General features: G+C 37.1%; 1 protein-coding gene and 2 long non-coding RNA genes across 3 annotated transcripts; 2 read left to right on the plus strand and 1 right to left on the minus strand.

The window, feature by feature from the left end:
- Positions 1 to 1,436: 1,436 nt before the first annotated feature.
- LOC149118226 (uncharacterized) lies at positions 1,437 to 23,804 on the plus strand. Its single transcript, XR_016208048.1, has 4 exons — positions 1,437 to 1,968; positions 8,723 to 8,791; positions 10,570 to 10,621; positions 23,072 to 23,804. It is a non-coding gene; the product is annotated as an uncharacterized LOC149118226 (long non-coding RNA).
- On the minus strand, positions 6,152 to 7,930 carry LOC149118227 (uncharacterized). The gene has a single exon (XM_089292175.1). It carries the CDS (start codon positions 7,928 to 7,930, stop codon positions 6,293 to 6,295), a length of 1,638 nt encoding a protein of 545 aa, XP_089148301.1. The 3' UTR covers positions 6,152 to 6,292.
- On the plus strand, positions 12,425 to 13,745 carry LOC149118228 (uncharacterized). Its single transcript, XR_016208044.1, has 2 exons — positions 12,425 to 12,585; positions 13,210 to 13,745. It is a non-coding gene; the product is annotated as an uncharacterized LOC149118228 (long non-coding RNA).
- Positions 23,805 to 24,681: the final 877 nt, after the last annotated feature.

Consider the following 24,681-nt stretch of genomic DNA (forward strand, 5'->3'; position numbering starts at 1 on the left):
GTATGTGGCTGGTGCGTCTTCGTCAGTTTGATGTTTGTCAGGTTGGTAGAACTATAGAAACCACTTTTGAATCAGTTGCTACTTATTTTGTTGAAAGTTTTTCCACTTTCAAGAGTAGGCGCACAGTTTACATCATTTAATGTATGTTCGCGGTTAAATGCTCTTTTACCTGCTGACTGAAAATACAGTGAGCACACAAATCGATTTACTTCTTGGAGTTTGAGAATCCATTCTGTCCAAGAAAAATAGATTGACAGGTATCACCTTTGAATGATGCCAAGACTGTCATATTAGCCATGAAATCTCGAAATTAATTAAATTGAATTCGTTAAGCTCAAATATTTCGAATAATAAACACACGTCATGTAACATTTTTTGCATTTACTTTTAACGATTTTATGTTTTGCTTCATTTTGCTTCTGCTTTGTATTTTCTTGTTGTTATATTATTTCTTTTCCCCTTCAGTTGGAAGGGGAGTTTAGTCTTTGAACTGAAGCTCTTGTAGTTTCATTGGCTTCACTGAATAGTAAACTTTTGTAACGGTTAAGAATCCCAAATTCACGGTCTTCGAAAATTCGTTTTAGGCCGTTTACTTTGTGTGGGTGGACAAAAAGACTGGATTGCAAATCATAAATCATTTGTGTGTCGTCCTCATGGGTTCCAAACCAAAGATGATCATCAGTTTTTTCATGTGTACGTGTCAGTTGTGCCGTGTTTTTTTTTTTAATGTTGTTAACTGTGGTCAAATTATAACTATAGTAAATGTCTTTTAGTCATCTGAGTAATAATCGTCTTTTTTTCCTCATTAGGATAACAAAGTATGAACGAACATCGCACAAGTTTGCACAACGAGGTATATGGACATAAAGGTATACAGGACATAACGGCAAGTGTTTCTATCAATTCTATCTATCAAGACACAACAAAAAGAAATCTTGGGCCCGGTTGTTCAAATCATGACTGATTTTGTCTGGAATTTGCGAGAGTTTTTACGATCTGGACCCCTATTATGAGGTTTCTTGTTTAAACTTTCTTTCCCGGCTCCAGTTTTAACGCCGACTGATTTTAAACTTCACAAACATAAACACAAAGTTATAATGAAAGGCTTCGAGTAAGAGGCTCCTGCCGCTGTCTTTGGAATTCTTTTCTCGGAGTCAAAACGACGAAGAAGTTTGTTGCACTTCAAAGTTTGCAAGCAATGATGTTGACTTAACTCGAAAGCAGAAAGATGTCGATGTGCAACTTCAAATTATCAAATCGAATGTGGTTTAGCGTGGTCTGTACTCTTATCGACAACGAGTACGCGTCATCACAGTGGTCAAAATGTTGTGGACTCACTCGGCATTATTGTGGACTCACTCGGCTGCGCCTCGTGAATCCACAACAAATTTTGACCACTGTGATGACGCGTACTTGCTGTCAATAAGAGTGCAGACCACGCTAAAGCACATTTCGATTTGTTTTTTACTACAATATCAACGTCAAAGAAAATGTTTATTTCTGAGTAGGAGCTGAAAAAGGCATTGCGCGACACATTGACGCGAGCAGCGTGGTATGGACTCTTGTCGACAACGGCAAATTAGCCAATCAGATTTCGAGATTAGCAGCAATTATGGTAAAATATGAAATTAACCAATTTTGATTTTCATGTACTTTCCCGCGAAACGTCAACAGAATGTATCGCTATGCATGACGGGAAGGAAAGCTCGGCAACATTGACCGTCAGGTCGAGACAAATTCCACAAGAACATGTTTCAGAATTTATTGGTCTCAAAACATTTGGTGATGGCAACTGCTGCTTCAGGGCTACCTAGTTAATGCTGTTTGGAAATCAATTGAGCCATCTAGAACTGAGAGTTAGATCCATCGTTGAACTTATTAAGCACGGTTTTTACTACTTAGTTGATAGCAAGGTCATTCCTGGAATGGAAGCCGAGGTGGCAATTCCGTCCGGTAAAGCCGTTCCAGGTTAGAACCTCTTTGTGTTTATACTAACTTACTAAACTAAAAGAACTCCGGCTTTTGCAAAGTTTAACGTAATTTGAGAATCACAGTGTAAAGGGTAAATGAGCAGAAAAGAAAACTTTCTGATTAATCTTTCTCTGCTAAAATTTAAGCAAGAAAGCCATGTGCCATTGATTTTTTGCCTGCAGTCTTTCAGTTGGTGATTCGCGTGTGCCGTTATTTGACTACAGCTACCAGAATTCTTCACTTTTTCTGTATCTTATGCTAATTAGAGGAATTGTTATTTAAACCCCACTAAAAAATTAATTAAATAATTAAACGAAAACGAAAGGAATTCTGGTAGCTGTAGTCAAATGACGACAACGTGCAAATCAGCTATTGGAAAACACTTATTGACCTGACAGCAAAAATAACAAATTTTACCAGAACTGTAGTAACTGGAAGTTGGGAAGGGAGTGATCAATTGAAAGGCCGCGTGCAAGAACGTCCCCTAGATTTTTTGGCCATTTTGAAAGTGTTCAAAAATAGCTGAATTTTGGCATGTAGGCTTCGTTGTACCTCAGAGACATTGCTCTGGATTTTTTTTGGCTGGGGCGCTCTTCGTTCTCGAGAAATAACGTATGCAAAAAGCTCAGTTTTCTAGGCGGCATCTTTTGGAGATCTTTTGTTGAACAAAAAACAAAAGAAACCTTATTATTTTGTTGAACAGCAAACAGGCAGACTGTTTATAGTGTATTCCACTGAATCTTAGCTGTCTTAAAGTCAAAGGAAAATAGTATATAGAGCGGAAATCTGGGAACAGATTGTTTACATCGGTTATTGTGACGTAAACACAACACGTGAATCGATCGAGCGGCAAACGAAATACCATCGAACGAAAAAGAGATGTGCCGCATTAGAACTCTGTCAACTAATATCTTAAGCATAGTGTTAAAGTACCTTGTGTGCCTGCCTGGTGGTTGAGAGGCATCATAAAGCCTCGATAAACCCGTAAGTCATCAGCACGTTTTAAAGAATCAAAATGTGTTCTGAAACTTCGAAGGTAGCTGATATACCGTAATCGTGTTATCGGCGTTCGAAGTCAGATCGAGCCAGGCAGCAAAGTCCAAGAGCAGTTCTTGCCCAAGAAAAATACCCTCTCGTGAGTTGTGGCCCATTTGCCAAGCGTTGCTAGTGTCAAAGTTTGGAAAGCGAGAACTGGTTTTTGAGTGATAAAATTTCTCTTGTATCAACCGCCATGTTTTCCCGCGCACGAGGTGTAAAGACCCTTCCCGGCATGCATTGCGATCACGTTCTGCTCGCGTTTCTCGAACTGGTAACTAGATTGTTTCGGCTTTTTTCATTTAAAGGTAATAATGGCCAACAAGCAGCGATCGATTGTAACATAGATCTGTGATCCAGGTTGCGTTGATTTTATTTCATATCGGCATGATTTGTAGTGTTTTGAACTTCTGGGATCAGCGGACATGCAGATGTATGGAGACCCGTACGTTGCGCAGACGGGTTAATTTGTTAATCTGTTAGGCGGTGCGTGACATAAAGCTACGATCGCGTTTGTCGAAAAATATGTATTTATCTCGTGATTTTTAGCCATTTAAGACGTTGCTGTATTTAGAAAAGTGCTTATTTGATGTTTATTTGTTCAGTGCAGATAATCATTGTCCCAGATAACCAAAGTAAGTTCCAGATGTTAACACTATTTTCCGGCCGCCATATTTTACCTATTTAAACCTGAAATCAACATTTTTGAGCTTATACGTTGCGTGAAATTAACATTTTGCTGTTTTCTAAGTGAAATCAACATCCTTTCCGTCACGCGTTACGTGAAATCAACATTTTTACCTGTTTAGACCTGAAATTAACAATTTTTAGTTTATAAGTGGCGTGAAATCAACATTTTGCTGTTTTCTAAGTGAAATCAACATCCTTTCCGTCACGCGTTACGTGAAATCAACATTTTTACCTGTTTAGACCTGAAATTAACAATTTTTAGTTTATAAGTTGCGTGAAATTAACATTTTGCTGTTTTCTAAGTGAAATCAACATCCTTGCCGTCACGCGTTAACGTGAAATCAGCATTTTTACCTATTTAGACCTGAAATCAACATTTTTGAGCTTATACGCTGAGTGAAATCAACATTTTGCTGCTTTCTAAGTGAAATCAACATCCTTGCCGTCACGCGTTAACGTAAAATCAGCATTTTTACCTATTTAGACCTGAAATCAACATTTTTGAGCTTATACGCAGCGTGAAATCAACATTTTGCTGTTTTCTAAGTGAAATCAACATCCTTGCCGTCACGCGTTAACGTAAAATCAGCATTTTTACCTATTTAGACCTGAAATTAACATTTTTGAGCTTATACGTTGCGTGAAATTAACATTTTGCTGTTTTCTAAGTGAAATCAACATCCTTGCTGTTACGCGTTAACGTGAAATCAGCATTTTTACCTATTTAGACCTGAAATCAACATTTTTGAGTTTATACGCTACGTAAAATTAACATTTTGCTGTTTTCTAAGTGAAATCAACATCCCTACCGTCACGGGTTAACATGAAATCAACATTTAAACCTTTTTTGACCTAAAATCGACATTTTTGAGCTTTTACGTTGCGTAAAATTGACATTTTGCTGCTTTCTAAGAGAAATCAACATCCTTGCCGCCGCGCGTTAACACGAGTCAACATTTTAAGCACTTTTGACCTGAAATCAACAAATTTGAGCTTATATAAGCTGCGTGAAATTGATATTTTGCTGGTTTCTAAGTAAAATCAAAGTCCTTGCGGTCGCGGCGGGCCGATCCTTTGTTATAATAAACCGAGGCGAGACTTCGACTTATAACAAAGGCTTGGCTTGGCTATTATAACAAAGGATCGGCTCTGTTTATCATAACAAAGGCCCGGCTTCGTTTATTTGAAGGACTCGGCGGGAAAAGGGCGTCAGGTATTTTAATCAAAGGTGAACTTTGTCGAAAACGCTCCAAATTTCGCATGCAGTTTCGTTCAGGTATGTTAAGCAATGTCCCGTAGTTTTCGCGCTAAAGTTCGCTTCGTTCTCGAGATATTGCGTATGCAATAAACCACTCGGTTTTTCCAACCTGTGTGCCTTTTTTGCATACGTTATTTCTCGAGAACGAAAAGCAACCCAGCGAAAAAAACTTCAGAGCAATGTTTCTCAGGTGAAACGAAGCCCACATGCCAAAATTCAGCTAGTTTTAAGCACTTTCAAAAATGGCCGAAAAATCTAGGGGACGTTCTTGCACGCGGCCTTTCAATTGTGGCATAGTTAACTACTAACTATGATTGTGGTCAGTGTGGCATTTAGATGGGATCTATACATTTTTGGCATCACCTTCTAAACAACTGTGTAGACACTCAGCTCATGATTATCTTGAATGACAGCAGCATTTTTTACCCATAAATAACATGCTTTTGTCATACTTGTATGTGCATCTTTGATGGCATTCAATGGAGACAAAATATTGCCACCTTTAAATTCCCATTATTGGTTTACAACTGAGTGACTTACTGAGTGACTGCTTGAGGGACTAACTAACTGACTCACAGACTGTCTACATGCTGATTGATTGATTGTTTGACTGCTGTTTGTGGGATTGACTGATTGTCTGATTAGATGCCTGAGCGAGTGAGTGAGTGATCATCTTCCTCAGTGACTGGCTGATTGTTCGAGTGTTGAACTGATTGATTGAATGACTGATTAATTGTCTGACTGACTGACTGACTATCTTCCTAAGTGACTGACTGGATAATTGATCGATTGAGTAAGTAATCGATTGACTGACTTAGTGACTGACTGACGTCCTGACTGACTGACCAGACTGGCATGCTGTTTGTTAACTGAGGTCCAAGTACATTGAAGAACTCTAAACTTGTCTGTAAGTCTTCTGACTTCTTTTTTATCTCTCTTTTACTCGGGATAACCAGGATGATACAAGAATTCACATGGTTTTCTGTTCAAATTTTCTTTTCTCCGGCTTTTAATTTCAAACTCCACAATACAATGCAACTGAAAAAACATATTTGACTTGGCAATAAACATTTTAATATGTCATTCCTTGCCACAAAATATTGCAGCTAGAAAACACTTTTAACAATAAAGATTAGCGAAAAAACTGAGCAACGACGTTTCGGTGTCATCCTGGCACCATTTTCAAGTTAAAAAATATTTGTGCGAAAAGTAAACTAATTTATACCAATGGTAGAGGTGCGAAATTGAATAAATTAAGATTAAGATAGCTGTTCAATGTTCATGTTCATTCCAATGAGGTGTCAAACACTGGTAATGAGTTCAGTGTCTGTTCAAAGCCTAAACAAATACTTTTGCGCGAATGGAGTCTGACTGTGTGTTAAGGCTCGGTTTCTTCTTGCGAATCCACAACATTTCGTGGATCAAGCAATCGAACTTTCCCTGACATTTCTTTAGGATCTTAAAGTTGTTAGTCAGGTCACCAACTGTATCAACTCGGTGTTCATTTTGAAGGTGTTTTCCGATGGCGGTAAATCGGTGTTCCTCAATGCGCTTGTAAAGATGACGGCTAGTGTAACCGACGTATTCTGCATCACACAGATCACATATATAGTTATAAACAACGCACTGTTGATTGATCAAAGGTGGTTTTGGGTCTTGTACTTTGAGATCATCGCCAATTTTACGGCTTCTGAACACCGGCTGTAGTTTGTGATCAAGTTTATTACTCAAGTCCGAGAGATGTTTCTTTACTATGTCCGCTGATTTCTGGTCTTTAAAAGGCAGGACAATGCGGTAGATATTCTCTGTTGGAGGCGTCGATCTTGTGTCTGGTGACATCACTGAATTAACGAAACGGGTGATGGTGGAGTTCACAAGAGAATCTGAGTACTTGAGGTTAGAAAAGATCAGTTTAAGGCGTTCGCATTCTGTTGAGAATAGTTCCCATGTTGAGGACAAGCGGTAAGCACGGTTTAACATGGTTTTAACTAAAGATCTTTTATAGCGGTTGTCGACATGACTTTGGTGGTGTAAGAGGAGACCAGTGTTTGTGGGTTTACGGTAAACACTTGTTACCAGCTTGCAGCCCTTCTTGCATATTTCAATGCCGACAAATGGTAGCTTACCGTTAGATGCGATCTCCATGGTGAAGGATATGGATGGATGACAGTTGTTCAAAGTCTTCAGAAAGGCTTCTGCGGTTGGTATGTCTTTCATTGTGTCTAGTGTATCATCCACGCAGCGTCTGTAGAAGTCTGGCAACTTGTTCTCGTTTTGTAGCTTTTCCTCGATAGAACAAAGAAAAGTATTGGCCATTAGGGGACCCAAGGGAGAGCCCATCGCTACTCCATCAATTTGTTGGTAGAGTTGACCGTTAAATTGAAATAGCTGGTCCTTTGTTGCTACTGACAACAGTTCAATTAGATCAGCTTTGCTGATGTTTAGATGGTGTGTTTTGTTGAACCAGTTGTCAACAAAAGCTCTATCAGCAAGGATCTCGATGGTTTCTTGTAGTGTGACGTTCGTAAATAGCGAAGAGACATCATAAGATACTAAGATGTCAGATTCGTTGAGGCTCAGATTGCGAATCTCATCAGCGAAGGAAAATGTGTCAGATATTGTGTAGCTGTTGATCGACAGGGGCTTCAGTTTATCGTCGAGCCATCTCGCGAGGGCGAAGTTGTAAGTACTTGTGGCGGATAGAATGGGCCTCATCGCGAGTTTTTCTTTATGAGTCTTTGGCAGACCATAAAGATGGGCGAGTCGTGATCCTTTCGGGCAAACTGAGTCGGCAATCTGTTTTGGGAGAATTTTGCGCACGACAGATTCAAGGTGTTTCTCTTTCTGCAGTAAAGGGTGGTAGTTTTTGAGCGGTCGTCCACGCGTCTTGGGTCTCTCCGAACTTACGGCGGTAAATTTAGCTGTATCGTTGATGGAAGATTCACTCAAAAGGCGAACATATTCTGCCTTATCCATAAGGAATATTGTTTAGGCTTTGAACAGACACTGAACTCATTACCAGTGTTTGACACCTCATTGGAATGAACATGAACATTGAACAGCTATCTTAATCTTAATTTATTCAATTTCGCACCTCTACCATTGGTATAAATTAGTTTACTTTTCGCACAAATATTTTTTAACTTGAAAATGGTGCCAGGATGACACCGAAACGTCGTTGCTCAGTTTTTTCGCTAATCTTTATTGTTAACTGTATTTCCAAATTTAATCTTATAAGAAAACACTTTGACATGAAATTAAAACCTTAATCACTTTTCAATTGATCTTCAGATAGCCCAGTGTATATTTTGTCTATGGAGACAAAATATTGCCACTATTAGATTCTTCTTGTCATTACTGGTTGATAAGAGTGACTGCCTGAGGGATTAATTGGCTCACTCACTGATTGCTGATTGCAGTGAGTGACTGACTGAAGGATTTACTGATTCATTATTTGACTGCTTGATTGATTGATTGATTGATTGATTGACTAAATGATCAACTGATTGGTGTCCTGATGAACTTACTGACCAACTTGTTAATGGCCTGCCTTGCTACTGCTACCTGCCTGAGAGAGCGAGTGGGTGAGTGAGTGAGTGAGTGAGTGACTGAATGAATGAATTTCTGACTGAATGACTGATTGATTGAGTGAGTTCCTGACACACAGAGTGAGTGTGGATTATTTGACAGATTGTTTGTTAATTGTTGCTAAAACAGAACTCTAGTGCATATATTTTAGTCACCTGACTTCTATTTTTTTCTCATTAGGATAACAAGGCAAAACAAAGGCAGTGATGACTTAAAGGAATGCACACTTCACAAGTTTCACAAGCAGGGGTATGTGTTTACACCATTTTTTTTGTTGACTTAACAAAAAGAAAACTTGCGCCCTTTTATTGTTCAAATCGTGACTAAGCTAATTTGGCATTAATGAAAAAAAGAAAGATTTCACCCAATTTTATACCTTTTCAGTAAGGTTTTTCTGTTTATACTTTTCTGTCCTCCAGCTTTGACACTGACTGACAGGGAAATTAAAACACCACTTTTGTACAAGAGAAATTAAAACCTCCATTCTCAGTGGAATAGGTTTATTAGCTTTCAAACAGCCCAGCTCTGAAAATCAAATTACAAATTTCAAAGAACAAAATATTTAATTTCTCCAGAACTGTAACAACAAACTTGAAAGGGATAGAGGTTGGGGAGGCAAGGGATTGTGTTGTACATGTTTGTTACATAAGAAATAATTTTGACTGAGAATTCTCTCTGTTTCTTAACATTACACATTACCCCTTGATTTATTAACATGGTTAACTACAGCATGGATTAGATATCATGTGGCTGGTTTGAACTGTGCAGTAAAGTCTAAAGCAATTCGTCAGTTCCTAACTCAACAGATGCCCTTTTCATGATCAGCCTGACTTACATGTATGCTACTGTTATTAACCCATAAGTTACAAAATGTTAAATTATAATTACATATCTATATAGCCCGGTCAACAGTGACAAAATATTGCCACCTTTAATTTCTCATTGTTTTAACTAATTGAATTACTGAGTAACTGCAAGCAGGACTAAGTGACTGACTCACTGATTGAAGGCCAGAATGACTGACTGATGGATTGATTGATTGATTGACTGCCTGTCTGCCTGTATAAACCACTGATTGATTGATTTACTGATTTACGTATTGATTAATTTACTGTCCCCCTGACTGACTGCAGAGTAATGGGTGAATGACTTGCAAACTGACTGACTCATATGGACTGCATGACTGGATCTGACTGCCTCACTGTCTGTGACTGACTGACTGACTGTCTTACAAAGTGACTTTCTGATGGACTAAATGAGTCAATGACTGACTCAGTAACTGCCTGATTGTTTGCCTGAGTGAATTGATTGATTTGATTTACTGTTTGATTGATCAGTAATGGTTATTGGACTAAGTGGAGTACACTTCAGAGAGTAATCGCGCAAGTAATTTTAAAATCGTTCCAGTGCAAAGCATGATACTGATTTTGAAATTACGAGCATTATTACTCCCTGAATTGTACAACACGAGGTCCAATTATTAATTAATTGTATCTATAACAAATTTCAGAATTAAAATGTCTTTTGAAATCTTCTTTTGAGCAACATTTTTCACAAGTTTTGAAAACTACAGGAAACACTGCAAAGGAAGCCATTAAAGCGCACTTAATTACGTGGGTATCCAATTACAAAAAGTTCAAACTGAATACCTGTAATTGGACGCCCACATGATCATGCGCACTTACTCTGCATGCCTGCCTGCCTGTCTGAGTGAATGAATAATTATTAATTGACTGACTGATTGATTGACTGATTGGCTGACTGACTGACTGACTGACTGTCTGCGTGACGTGCTGAGTCACTGACAGACTGACTGCTTGCTGACTGTTAGCTTGCTTGATTTGATGGATCAATTGATTAATTGAGTGCTTGATCGAATGGCCGACCGAGTGTCAAAATGGTATGCTATGGAGTATAAAATCTAAAATAAGTACAAACCATGTTACTTATGTTATTAAACAATAATTGTAAATAATGGTGCAATTAATTAGTTTACAGTTTTGATTCTTATTTCTTACTTTTTGCAGCTCAAAGCGGTGATTGTGATCTACTACCTTCGTAACAAGGAGATTTAATATGGTAAGTTTACAACCTTTGATTCATTTATTTTGTTTACCTAGATATCTAGAGCAGTTTTCAATCGAGTGTGTAATGCTATCTAAGGTACAAAATCAAAAACAATGGTGATTGGACATGTGTGTCTCCCCCCTTTGGCGTCCATTGGTTGTGTTCACGAGATTACATTGAAAACTACTCTTCTTGGGTACTAAATTGATTATTTTTAATATATTTTCTAGTCAGTGACAACCATCATCATGTGGACTTTTCGATCTGAGAATTTTTCCGACACAGAATTGAATAGGTCTTAAGACTTTTCGAAAATTAAGGTGGCTCTGAACCCTACCTTCAGGTGCCGTTTTTAGTGCAGAGTGCACTATTGGGATGGTTATGGGGGTTGCCTGCCGCTAAGGAACTAAGGCGCTATGACGCTATGGCCCTATGGCGCTAAGGTGTAAACTTTAATGTTTGTTTAATTAATTAATTTCAATTAATTAATTAGTCTAGAGGCAAGGAAGTAATGGGAGTAGGGTGGGAAAGGTACATGTGTACTCTACGTAAAACACATTCCATCGCCGTCGCTTAACTTTGAACATCGCAAAGCTATATATTTGTTTCAGGTAACCCCTTGCTCTCCTTGTGGTACCATTCTCCTTAGAACAAAACTAATTTGCCCTAAACGCATGCGTAGATTAGTTAGGGTTCGTGGCTTCTATATTAGGTGAAGGATACATTGCATACGGAATCACGCACAAATGTTGAGTGGTTTTCCTTATGGTAGAGCTCAACATGTAAGACGCATGCGTTCTAGCATTGTTAGTGTTATACACTATCTTTACACGCAGTATTTTATATATCGTGTCATGTGACCAAGGACGGCAGTTATTTTTCAGGTAGCGCCAGTTGTCCCTTTTTATTGCAAAAGTGAAACGTTACTGTGGCTGCGTAGCTTTTAGAATTACAAACAGGTCGGTTCAACAGATATCATCTGCTGTTTTCAATCTACAATAGTGTGCCTGTCAGAGTTCAAATATATTGCTTCTCCTTAGCGACTTGTTTATTTCTTGCCTTAATTGTGTCTGTAAGAGAGACCGAAAAGTTCTCAAGTTAGTGGCGTTAATACTCCGCAAATTGTGAATTTGTAACAAAAGAAACCAGGAAAATGCTCAAATATTGCTGCAGACGCCGTGGCACCTAATGAAAGTGCAAATTAATTTAATCAGTCTTTGAGGAGACTCATTCATATCGGCCAAGTAGCGCTGTTTATCTTCAATACTTTTCGTTGAAAAGCTTCTCAGCCATCAATATCGTTGTGTGTTAATTTTGAATTGTTTTATTGTTAACAACAAAGGTGGCAACAGAAAAAGAAAGTGGTATTTCGTGACTATCTGATAATTAAATTAGTTCTTGTTCATCGGTAAAAATTTGCATTTTTAGTAAAACATCGTCTCTGTTCCGTTTCTTCATCACTACATCAGATATTTAACTTTCTTTCATTTATCTCCAAAAAACAAGGACATCTTCCGTATGTTTTGGAGAAAACAGGGGTTTCATATTACATGGCTTTGCGAGGAAAACAAAAGTATCAAGTTACAAAGTTGGCGTGAAGAGCTAAATTGTCACGTTTGCTGCTTCAGCGTATTGTTGAATTTAAAATGAACGAAAATCAACTTAAAGCACCAGTAGTAATTAATTTGTGCGTAATGTTTGGACCTTGAATGAAAATACAACCTTGAAACATACACACTGCAAAGGGGAAAAGCCGTAGCAGACTACCAAGATAGACACAAACCGGAAGTGAACCGAGTAGGGGTGAGTAACACCGCGGCAAAACGTATGCGCATGCGTCAAGTTCTGCATTTCCGGTTTGCCCGTGTTGTTCGGTGGTTCAGATTAATTTTGCTGTTCGCCTCGCGGTGTTTAAGCTTGTTGTTTTGAATCAGCAGCCACAGATGAAAGAAGAAAGGACCACAAATACAAAAAAGGTATGTAGACAATAACTTGTTGCAATTGCTGGTCCTGGAAATGTTCGTTGGACCCTTTAAGAAATGCTCCGCAGTGGCCGTCATTACTGATTAGTAAGCCTTTTGTCAGTTCGTGTTGTGCATACGTACATTTATTTGATAAGTAGGTTTCAAAAGTATGCAACTGTACAGCTGATGTGGACCTACTACTACTAAGTCTGGATAAGGAAAACAGAGATTTACAATGCAATCGTCATAATACTAAAAATAGTGTACAATAATGGTTAAAAAGAGGGATCAAATAATTTAAAAATATTTAAAGTTAGGGTTCTTCTTCTTATTTATGCCTGTTTTTTTTTTTTTTTTTTTTTTTTTTTTTCAATTTGTTGCTTGGACTGCTACAAGATTATATCCGTTGAAAATTTTTTTCATGGTGACAGAGAAGGTTCGTAAGTCTATTCGTTGTTTATCGATTTTATTTAGCCTATAATACTACGAATTTCATAATGGAAGTGATCTCACGATTTCAACTTGTTGAGCTGATCATGAGAAGCTCACTTAAAACTCAAGCTACACGTAATAGTCAAGCACCTGCGTGAAAATACAAATTTTCGGTTTGGAAATAAATTTCAATTTTACTTTCAGAATTTCATGATTACAACAGCAGCAAGATTGCCTTCTTTGGTGAGCCATTCTAAATAAAATGCCAGAGAACTTTGAGGTACCATTGGATTTTCATTCAGGATGGATAGGTCAAAGGAGTCTTCAAGTTGTACATTGCCAGTAATAAGAGGCAGAACACCATTACAGAACTGTGTAGTAACTCACTCATTTGAAACAATAAATTAAATCATTTCAGTGACTAATATGATTTTCTATGTTACAATAACATGTTTCCTTTATGCGCCACTGTTTTGCTAGCCTATCCATATGTACACAAAAAGACTGTTCAACTAACCGGACAAGTTTTTAATTCACAGTATTTTAAAGTTATAGTAATTTTACTTCATTATATAATAGAACTGACATTTATATTGGGGTAAAGCTGTGTCTGCTGTTCTAGTTAAGAAACATGCAATAATTAATTAAACAGACTTTTTAAACTGAGTGGCCTTATGGTCTTCCAAGGAGACCTGTATTTTAAATACAAATAAGAATAAAACAGGGCAAAGTACATGAAATATGCTATTGTGCACAACAAAACAAGAGTTCTTTTTTCCTCTAATACACGTTGTTCTTCGCTTAATCTTGGGTCTTCCGAGAGAATAGACTGCAAAATGACATTGAAAAGACCAGGTGCAGTTTTGTCAGCAAACTCTTTCATCTGTCCAGGAGCATACAGTGGCACAGCGTCACTGCTTTCATAATGATGTTGCAATGATATTTAAAATTTTCCGATCAGCTGGTCAAATGAATTTTCTGAAATTAATAATTAATAATTAACACATCCTCTTACTTATTGGATTACACAAATGCAATACCTGTATCAGAAATATAATCTTGAAATGGTGTCTGTTACCCTTACCGGTCACCTAAACAACATGTTATTTTGATTGTTACCTAAGTCACTAGTCAATATTCAAACAAAAATAATTATCAGTTTTCCAAATCATTGAAAGGATGAGACTTGAATAGTTTGTTGCAACTCTGACAGCATTTTTTTCGTGGCCAAGAGACTCCTCAGATAACTCTTCCAAATCATTGCCATAATAATAATTGAGAAGTCCTCTAAATCCTTCTCATTAGTGCTTATGACTTCAACTGAATGATAAAATTTATGATATTGTCATTGACCATGTTCAATACATGTAAATAATGATAATCTGTTTGAATGAGTTTTGGTCAGATGGTGTTATTATAGTGTGCCATGGATTATCATGATGTCAAACAATTATCCTTCAAAATACTTGTATCTTGTATGTCTTGTATCTTTACATTTCAGGTAAGTGATACTAACCTGATAGTTGAGTTAAGTTATGGATTTCTGTTGCCATCCTGTTACAAACGGTTTTATCCATTGTAAATTCACAAAAGCAATTTATTTTTACCACCCCAAATGATGTTTGTATTTCTGCCATGGACATTTGCTGGCTTTTTGGGTACTGCAGGTCTATTCCACAAGCCTCTTCTAGAAATTTAAGTCTTTAGAACAGCAATAATATTGGAAATGGTTCTGAACTTTTTGGAGGCCTTCACTACTGCTGTGTTGCTGCTTTAAGTTCTTGTGTAGTCCTAAAATTGGTAAATTGCAAGATCTAAATAAAAAATTTTAAAAAAAATAAGAAATAAACATATTAGTGATGAGTTTGTTTGTATCCAGATACTGAAAATGGATGTCCAAAAAGCATATCCCCCCACCAATGAAAAATGGAGTAGGTAAATTTTTAGTGAAATTTTTCATGAAGTGGGTGCTCATAGGGTTCCTGGACACCCCTCTAACTGAATTCTCGGTGTGGAGACAACATTGCAGTACTACTGAATTTCAATAAGTATATGTGAAATTGACATTAATTTTAGACGATATTATTGGTGCAATTTTATGGGTTTGGTCTTAAGAAAAATAAGTTTGTCAAGTGGCATAAAGTTCTTGTTTTGCTGTCTTTAAAATTATTATTTTTCTTTAAATTCGTTTGGCAATTAATTTTTCAAAATAATATTTCCCAGCTTCTGTGCTACCTTTTTCTTTCCACAATATACCAATTTTAGACTGAACTGCCTGAGGTGGCTTTTTGCTACCTGCACTCCAACAATTAATTTTAGCGAAGCAATTGACAGTACCGTACTGTAGTCAAGAAGAGTAAAATAAAAATGTGAGGTACATTAATGCAAATAACACTCCAACATCAGTAGTGCAAGATAATTTTATAGGTACCTTTTGAAGTTTGTCATCTGAGGTCTGTTTATTTCCATCTTAGTGGAGAACCATACATGCGTAAGACTTGGATCATTTAACACGAAATATAATTAAATTTATAATGAATTTTTTTGGTATCATGTCTATTTTGCCCCAAATTTTACAAAATTTGATACAAACAACTTGTTTATTGTTGCAACAAAAATCTAAGAGTATGCTTTCCTTTTCCTTAATTTCATTTAATTTGCTGGTAAGAAGATTCCGAAAATCCTTGCAGCAATCCAAGGCAGTGCGAACCTGCGTGTCAATTATAATTAACCGATGTCTAATTAACTGACCTGCCAGTAGTTCGTAACACCGGCGGCTTCTAGTCAGGATGTGAGGTAAACCTTGTTTCTTCGTCCACTCTGGTACAGCATTTGTAGCACCACCTTGCACCTGGCTTGTACCCATGACATGTTGCTCCTATGGCATCCAGGACTGCAAAAAGTCTCGCAGGAATGCGCTGTTTCCTGACGCCTCGCGAATGGTTTTCTCCAGGAACCGAACATCTGTTGTTGCTCGTCCGTATTTCGTCCCAGTGAACATGGCAAACTGTTGAGCCCACTTGAGTTCGGCAGCTCTGGTTAAATCTTCAGACAGAAAATATTTTTTGCCGGCACATTTACGGCTGCTTTTGTTGGCTTTCCCACATTTTTCTGCGAAGGAACCTCACAACCAAACCAACGCAACAAGGAGTACTACGTAAAAAAAAAAAATGCTCTTGTCGAGCACGAACGCGCCCGAAATTCTCTCATATTTTGTTGTTGGTGCAAACACCAAACCCGTGGGTGCAAGCGCTTGAAGCTTAAATGAAAAATAAACTTTTCAACGAGACAAACCTTTCCCCTACTTTCTTTTGCTAACTCTTACTTTTTGTTTTCAAAGTTCGCGGTACGAGATTTTATCTTGTTTACATTGGATTTTAATACGTAACCGGAAATGCGTAATTTACCGGAAGCTCAAATTTGTACTCATGCGCAGTGCGTTTTACCGCGGTGTTGGGGTGAGTGCTTATGGGACTACTGTACCAGAGCTATCAATTGCGCTCTGCACTATCTGAGATTGTCTCACTAGTTGAATTATAAGCTGCCGTTTTTTAACCTGTTGCGTCACGAAAATAATAAAAACGTGTTCACCAATGATTGGGCAGTTTTTTGATAACACGATTTAGTATCAAGTGATAAAGAGTGGTTGTAACGACCCATCAAAATCTAAGTTGCGGAAACTGTTTTAAGTCATCTTAAGTCACAAGGAAGACTGTTTCAAAGAATGCGCGTAATAGTTTGCGCGCGACAATGGAACACTTACCGGTAGTCTATTCTCAGAGTCCCTTAGATTATATGCGGTTTCTCGCCTCTCGATTTTAGAACGACAAGTTTGAACAGGTGACAACAACCTCAAGTTTGAACAAACTCTCTTTTGTTTTATCCTTGAAATATTCTTCGCTTTGTTATTATTTTAAATGCAATTTTAGACAATTTCTCCGAAAACAAACAGCGGCGTTGCCTTGAAAACGTCCGCATAGATTAATGTTATGGTAGGTTAATATTTACCAATGTCTACAACAAGCCAACCAGTTTGGGGTACCCGCTCCTACAAATTTCTAAAGCCTTTTGAAAACATCTTGATTATAAAAAAAAGTGAGGGTCACCTAGCTCGTTGTTTATTAATAGGCTTATAAAGCTAAAATTAAGAGTCTTCAGTTTAAACAGGTTATACAGTTGTTATCAATGGTAACTTGTGATGTCACGGTAACGATCATAACGTGTTCACCAATGTTGCATGGCATTTGTTTGATATTATTATTGTTGTGTTAACAGAACAAGAGCTATAGTATTGATCCATCAAAGTAGAAGTGTAGAAAAATACTGCAAAGTGTTGTCAGCCACCTTAAGATACTTAGTAAAAGATTTACTTATCAATCTGTTGATGTTTGAAGAAGCGTATGGTCCAGTCTGTTTCCGCATATTCATCTGTTTCTTTTGTCGTGAATTATTTTCAGTTAAATACTGCAAATTTTCAAACAAAACTCTCATTATCAGAAAATTATTTCACAGTAAACCATACATTGCATAATATTTTAGGCCATTCAAAAATCATTGGAAATATCCTAGGAAATATCACAATATCACTAGATTAATATACTTTGTATATCAAGTTAGAATAGTTCGATAAGTGTGATCGTCTGGGTCAGGGTAGTTCTGAAAAGAATTGTTGTTGGTGACATGACTTTTCGATAACCTGAGCAGAAAAACCTCTTCGGCAGAGTCAAGTGAAAAGTGGTGTTATAAGTCTGGTTCGTTGAAACAAGAACAACTACAACGCTGACTCACCAACTTACTAAAACTGTCAAAACGAACAGAAATCCAGTGGCTACAGTATTCCTTGAATTAAAGACACTTCTGAGACTATTGGGCGATTATCCTACAGCCCTACAACATCCGCATAGCTCACAAACCTATAACTACCTTAAGTCACTTACTGACTAACGTTAAACACAGGGACGAACCCAACTACAGACAGGGAGTAGTTGAAAAGATCAAATGCTCCGACTGCCAGGTCTCCAACAGTGACTGGTGAACTGACTGCACACCAACGAGCGACGAGTAATGGTGAAGCCAACAATCGCATTGCTGAACTTCGTCACAAAAGTGACTGAGACTCTGCTCAGTGCGTAACCTACAGTGACAAACTATTGTCAACTAAATTAGAACAACAACCCTCAAATATCATTTTTAACTCCAACAATTTAACTTGAGGGTTTTTTAATTCTTAAGCGGTATTTTCCCAAACACAACATTTTTCTTCTCTTTTCTCTTACGTTACGAAAGTGAAAGCGTGATAGTTTTAAAACTAACACCTCTTTTTTAAGAGCCGCGTCAGCAACCGGTGCTTTTGTTTTAAGACTCAATGAGAACGATCACATTGATCCTTTTTCAATCCAACGGCTTAGTCGGGCGATTTTTCCAGTCCAAAGCGCGAGTTTTCATACACAAAGCCTTTTCTATTCTACCGTTTCTTACGAGTAAGGCAAGTTAGTTTTAAAATTCACAACTCTTGACCAAGTCAAACCATCGATACTGAGCTGCTTTGTTTTGTGGCGTTGTGCTGCGCGCTATTAGCAACTGATCAAAAATCGTGTAAAAGAATTCAGCATTTCCAGGTTTCTTGCTTGGGGTTAATAACAATAATAATAAACCTTATTACATACTTCCAAAGGGCTATTCCATATGTGCTTAGAAAAAAAAACGCTTAAGACATGTTACATTACGGAATATTTACGCTTATGCCACCATTAAAAACCCTTAAAAAGATTAGAAAGATTCTCAAAAAAAAAAAAAAAAAGATTGAGTTTTGTTTGTTTTTTTTTTTCCCCTCGTCCTCGTGCCGAGTATAGTTCGTAAAGGTTTTTAACATCGAATCATTCTTACATTTTTCATCAACTGGTTCGCTGATGCACAAAACCATATTGACTGAGAAACCAATTAAGCATACTGAAGCGCATTTTCTCCCCTGGGTACCCCTGTGTTAACAGCACCTTAATGTGCAACTTTCCAAATCCCTCTCCCCTAACGCCGCTAATTTGACACGCCGACAATTTTGCGACGATTTGAAATCCATCTTCGTGGAATCTCGGCACAATTCACAAAGCGCAAAAAACAACAGAAGGCTTTTGTTTGGACGAATTTGACTCACTACAATGGGCCATTTCTTGATACGGACTGACCCTGGAGAGCTGGTACACCAACTTGAAACAAACGCCAAACAAACTGATGTCAACAACTAACGGCACCTTAAAAACGACTTATTCATGACAGATACAAACCCGACAGAAGGGCCTCGAATAGAACGACTTAATTTGACTAACCATAGACGAATCGCAACTTGCTATAACCGACCAATGACTGTTGGCAAACTTTATTCGAGTCTTACATGTCGCGGCTAAACTGACCAATCAGTTTCGACGGACCAAACTTACAACACAATCAGTTAACAAAAACTTTTCACTCTTCACTTGACTCTAAAGATGACTTCCGCTCAGGTTATCTAAGCGTCAGTTACCAACAACAGTTGTTTGCAGAGCTCGGCCTCAGCCGGACGATCACACTGTACGAACTACTGATACTCCTGGGCCGGGTTGTTCAAAGCGCGATTAAGCTAACCCAGGATTAGCAAGAATTTTGATTTCAGTTTTGTAACTTTTCGGTGAGGTTTTCTGATTATAATGTTTGTCCTTCAGTTTTGAGCTTGACTAAGCTCAAAGTACACAAAACCTGAGCAATAAAAACCATTTTTAGACAAGAAAAATTAATAGTTCGGTTAACTTTTATCCTGGGTTAGCGTTAACCGGCTTTCGAACAACCCGGCCCTGGGTTCAAACTATGTAGGTTAAGCTAGAGTAGCATGATTTTATAGGTGGAAAGCTTTGAAAGCAGAATTTAACTGAATGTTAACACAACTGAGATACAACGTGAACAAATCTTGGCATTAAGATCTGTGATGTGTTTTACCGTCAGTACTTCATGTTTACTGAATAACTTAAAAAAAAAAGTTTGTTTATGTGTAATGACAGATTTTCATGTGATCGCTGACGTTCACACTGCCAATAGGTAATTTCAAAGTCAACCCAGATTGACCATAGTTTAGCGCTGATTTTTCAAGGCAATCAAAACCGCTATCCTAGATTCGGTGCTAAGATTACAGAATGTTTGCATCAGGTTAAGGAACAGAATGGAGAAACTCTCGACTAGTGATTGTCATCCATCTTAAAGAATTCAAGCTAAAGCTTAGTTTCAGTTCATGTTATATGAAGTCATCATTTGTTGCCTTTGAAAGTGTTTGAGACTTGTTTTCTTTCTTTAAGTAGACTAAATCACACTGGGCTTTTTTTTTTGAGAAAAGTGCGAATTGGTCCTTGGACGTACATTGAGGAGTGTGGGGGGAGGGGTGGGAAAAGTTTATATGACGCTCCCCTTGCTTTTATGTAAACGCTTTATCGGCTACTTGCATTCAAATTGCAAAAGATGCCACAACTAGCTACTTATATATGTTTCGGAAAAATAATTCTAATTTTGAACTTATCTAGCAATTGGGGAAAAATTTGTGCCCTTTTTGAATAATTAAGAAAAGGACAGTAAACAAAACAACTACCTTATTCTATTTGTACAGTTTTATTTACTTATTATCTGAACACATAATACGCGGAAAAATAGTGTTTTTAAAATGATTAATGTGATTGCTGATGTCTTCCTATAGTTTATGTTGACTCGAGGGGTGGGCCGGAAAGGGGGAAACTTTCAAATATCTTTCAAATAATTTTGATTTTTAGAACTCTATTACCTTTTTCTAAAAATTGTAATTGTCTCGACTACTTTTCACGAGATTATAGTTCGCCTTGGTTTTTTAAATGCAAATGGAAATCATTTTCGGATAAAACTTAAAAAGTACGTTTCTTCTCTGTCGTATCTGCTAATTAATTAACGATGTCCTTCAAACCTGAAAAGTGCCCTATATCACCTAGGGGCAAATTAAAACACCTCAAAAGTTGAATCTTTTCATTCAAAGAATTTCTAATAAGGGAACTCCTGGGGGTTGATCCCCCTACCCGCTAGCCCCCTTCCTCATCCCGCTTTGATATCTGTACGTCCATTGAGCTACTGCATAGCTGGAAGTGTTCACATAGATATCGTTCTTAATTTCATCGAAACGTCCATTTTTTTCTTATTCGTGTTTTATTTTTGTAACGTATAGTTGTCTGATAGATAATAGGGTTTGAGTTCTTCTTTGAGATGGCAGTTAAACCTAAATCTGTTCAGCCGCAATGATGATGTCTTATCACCATGCACGTCAAATTCTTTGAACGATGAAGGATTATTTTACAGGCATTGCATACTTAGGATATTGCAGTAGATAATACACCAAATTTCGGGTTGTTTTGGCATTTTTCTATGGCTTCTGTTGTCGAGTTAATATTCCAAGCCAATACTAGTTATATCAAAACTATCTTTTATCTCACGCTTAAAAATGATTTTGGCATAAATAATGAAATATTAGGGTAAGCTCTGAGAATTGCCCTCTTTGGAGTGATTAGCTCCTGGCATAGCTAATTTACATAGTAATGCGGAACCAACATCGTGGTTATCTTAGCTGAATAAAGCTCATTGAGTCATTGTGAAAAGTTTTAAGTTTTAAAGTTTGACAAATTATTGCTTTTGCGTCACATCACAGTTTGCGGTACTACTGAAAGACTCGATGTCCATATCTCCATGGCAACAACAAAAGTTTATGACAAATCAAAATCTTGTCGACAGTTGCACGGGATTAGAAATAAATCCATTAGATATAACTCCTGAAAATTTAATTACCAAATTCAACCTAAATTGCGGCCGTGAATAAGTGAAATAAATAAAACAGAAAATAAAGAAAAAACGGAGTCCTTTTCCTCGCGATTGATTCCTTCAGCAGTAATAATTCACACGCAATTCCGTTCAGATCTTCTCCGAGATGGTGGTTCTAACTAGAAAAGTCGAGATTTGTTGCAACGATCCAGGTTTTTCTTTTTCATTTACTCTTTTTCACGTAATTCTTGTTCTCAAAGTCAGAGGTATTGTTAAAATGTAAGCGTTAAGTATGTTAGTATGAGTAGCGCAGCTGATGGGGACTTTTCAATATCTAGGTTTCTTATTTTCATGATCAATTCCTGTTCAAACAGTTTTTTTTTGAAGTGGCCAAATTTGACGACCTGTGTCAAAATTAGACATTTATTATTTCATTTGTTTGCTCAAATATCATTGGAAACGTCTTCGACTTAGCATTTATTTTGGTATTATCATTTTCTTTTCTCATTTCCTACGAAAACGAATTTGCGGCTTAATTGCGCATTTTGTTTTTGGGGATGAAGAAACTATAAATTTCAGATATGGAATTATCGTCTAGATTAAGGAAATAAAAAATATATTTAGTTTTGGATGTTAGTAAATGCTGAAGCAACAAAAACAAAGACAAAAATTTCAATATTTCTGTTTACACATCATGTAGGGTAATTAACATAGCAGAGAGAATTTGTAGTTCCAAACAAACACCTATTGTTAGAAGTGTACCTTTCACCATTACAACATTTATTTTAGCCAGCTTGCATTTGAATTTCAAAGAAAGTTTGGGAAACATGGTTTTTAGATTTCGCGTGACGACGTTAATTTTCTGCCGAAATGATTAAGATTTCATTTTATTTGTACCGTGGTAAACTGTCGCTATCTGCGTTTTGATTCTCAGCATGAATAGCTTGCAAAAACAAGAGATTAAAAAGCCCGTGAACTTAAGAACACAAGACCTACTAGGGAAATACAAATTGAGTTTAGAATACAAGTTACGCCTTGCTCGTCTCAACCGAATTTTCAGTACTCCACAGCGCAATGCGTTGGCGCTATCTTGATGTTTTCCAAAAAGTTACGAATCTGTTTTTGTCGTATGCTAATGTTTAGAGTAAGATGTGCACGCCTTGGTGTAAAATTTTAATGTTTGTTTTATCGGAATTGAACACGATGTTACGCGATTTAATTATCATTGCATTTATTTATTTCTTCATTACTAATTTTTATCTTTCTTTTGCAGGAGTAAAGGAAGTCTAACTCGCCATTTCACTGCACTGTAGACTGATTTTGTATAATAAAGCTGCTGCAAGCTCTGATCGTGAAGTTTCTTCCTTGCTGAATGCGCACAGATATATTTAATAAAGAATGCGAAAACTCGCTGGACATTTGTCAAGGTTAAAATGTGTCGGAGCAAGAAAACACAAAGCCATATTTTGTCTTTTTCGCTTGTAAGTGATCTGTTTCAAACGGCTTTTGATTTTTTTAGTCTTTTGGCGAGAAATAGTAAATAGTGTGCGCTTCTGAACGGTGCTGAAAAATTTTTCAAAACTAAAATAAGTCTTTTGGCGGAAAAAAAGCACGCGCTTTTAAACGGTGCCTTGAAATTTCTCAAAAATAAACGAAGTCTTTTGGCGGGAAAAAAGTCTGCACTATTAAATGGAGTCTAGAAATTTCTCAAAAATAAACTAAGTCTTTTGGCGGGAAAAATCTCTGCAGTTTGCAGTCAGATTTGGCTCATCAAAAGTCGGCCTTTATTTTGACTTGTTACTAGACCCTGTTTAAAAGTGCAGATCGTTTTTCCGCGTCGGCAACCCTACATAGTCAAAAAATAGTAAAAGAGATAGCCTACATTTCGACTAGTTTCCAGGCCCCTTTAAAAGCGCGCATTTTTTTATTAAGTGACACAAGACTCATTTGTTGATTACAATATTGTTTCTTTATTTCAAATCAATAAAGTTTTAATTGATAACTGATTTACAAGTTGTGATCTTTATTGAGTAGATATTTACAAGTATAAAAACTGTTTAACTAACAACTAAGGTCAATAGATGCAGAGTGATTTTAAGAGTCGTAAAATGTCTCTGTTTCTATCGACCAAAGTAATTATTTAAAACAGTTCACAATTATTTCCAAGTCTGAAAAATATCTAAGTAGTAATTACAACAATCTGAGGAATACAATAACTTTCGTGTTCGAAATTGAAATTACAGATTCAAGTAAAAATTTGTCTCGCTTTTACAAGCAATGTTTTCTAAGTAGGTGCAAAATATTGCCGGAAAATTCTGAATAATAGACATTTTCCTTTCGCGAAAAATTCTTGTGTCAAATCATTTCAGATTTATAAACTAATTTTCCGTTAACTTGGTAAGATTTTGAAGTTTTCAAAGCGTTCAAAACAAACTTAACGCGGACCCATGCTAAGGAACCACATGAAAATGTAACAAGATTGAATAACAAGAACATTTAACCAGAAATTATGCGTTAGCTTTAAGAATAATCCTGTTGGTTTGCTATTTGCACCATATTACGGTAATATTTTATGATTTGTGTTGTCTTCAGGTTATTTCGTGAATTCTTTCACTGCGTAATTTACGGTCATATACTAATTCCTAGCTCTCCTCTGGGAGAATAGGGCCATAACGGTCACATAAAGCAGTTCAAAAATTACGGCAGTAGTTTTGTGGTCGACAATGAAATCACTTCTCTAAAGGAAACAAATTACGACAAGTGATCTTTTGAAAAAAATCCAGTATCAACTGAGCCGTAAAATAGAAGCTAAGGCCAAATTAACTCGAAAAAATTAAGCCAGATCGAGTTCTGTGACTGATAACAAATTTAGACTCTGGTAGA

Source organism: Orbicella faveolata, unplaced genomic scaffold (genome assembly GCF_042242905.1).
Source record: "Orbicella faveolata isolate gen_17 unplaced genomic scaffold, um_ofav_v1 contig_1, whole genome shotgun sequence".
Lineage (NCBI taxonomy): Eukaryota > Metazoa > Cnidaria > Anthozoa > Scleractinia > Merulinidae > Orbicella > Orbicella faveolata.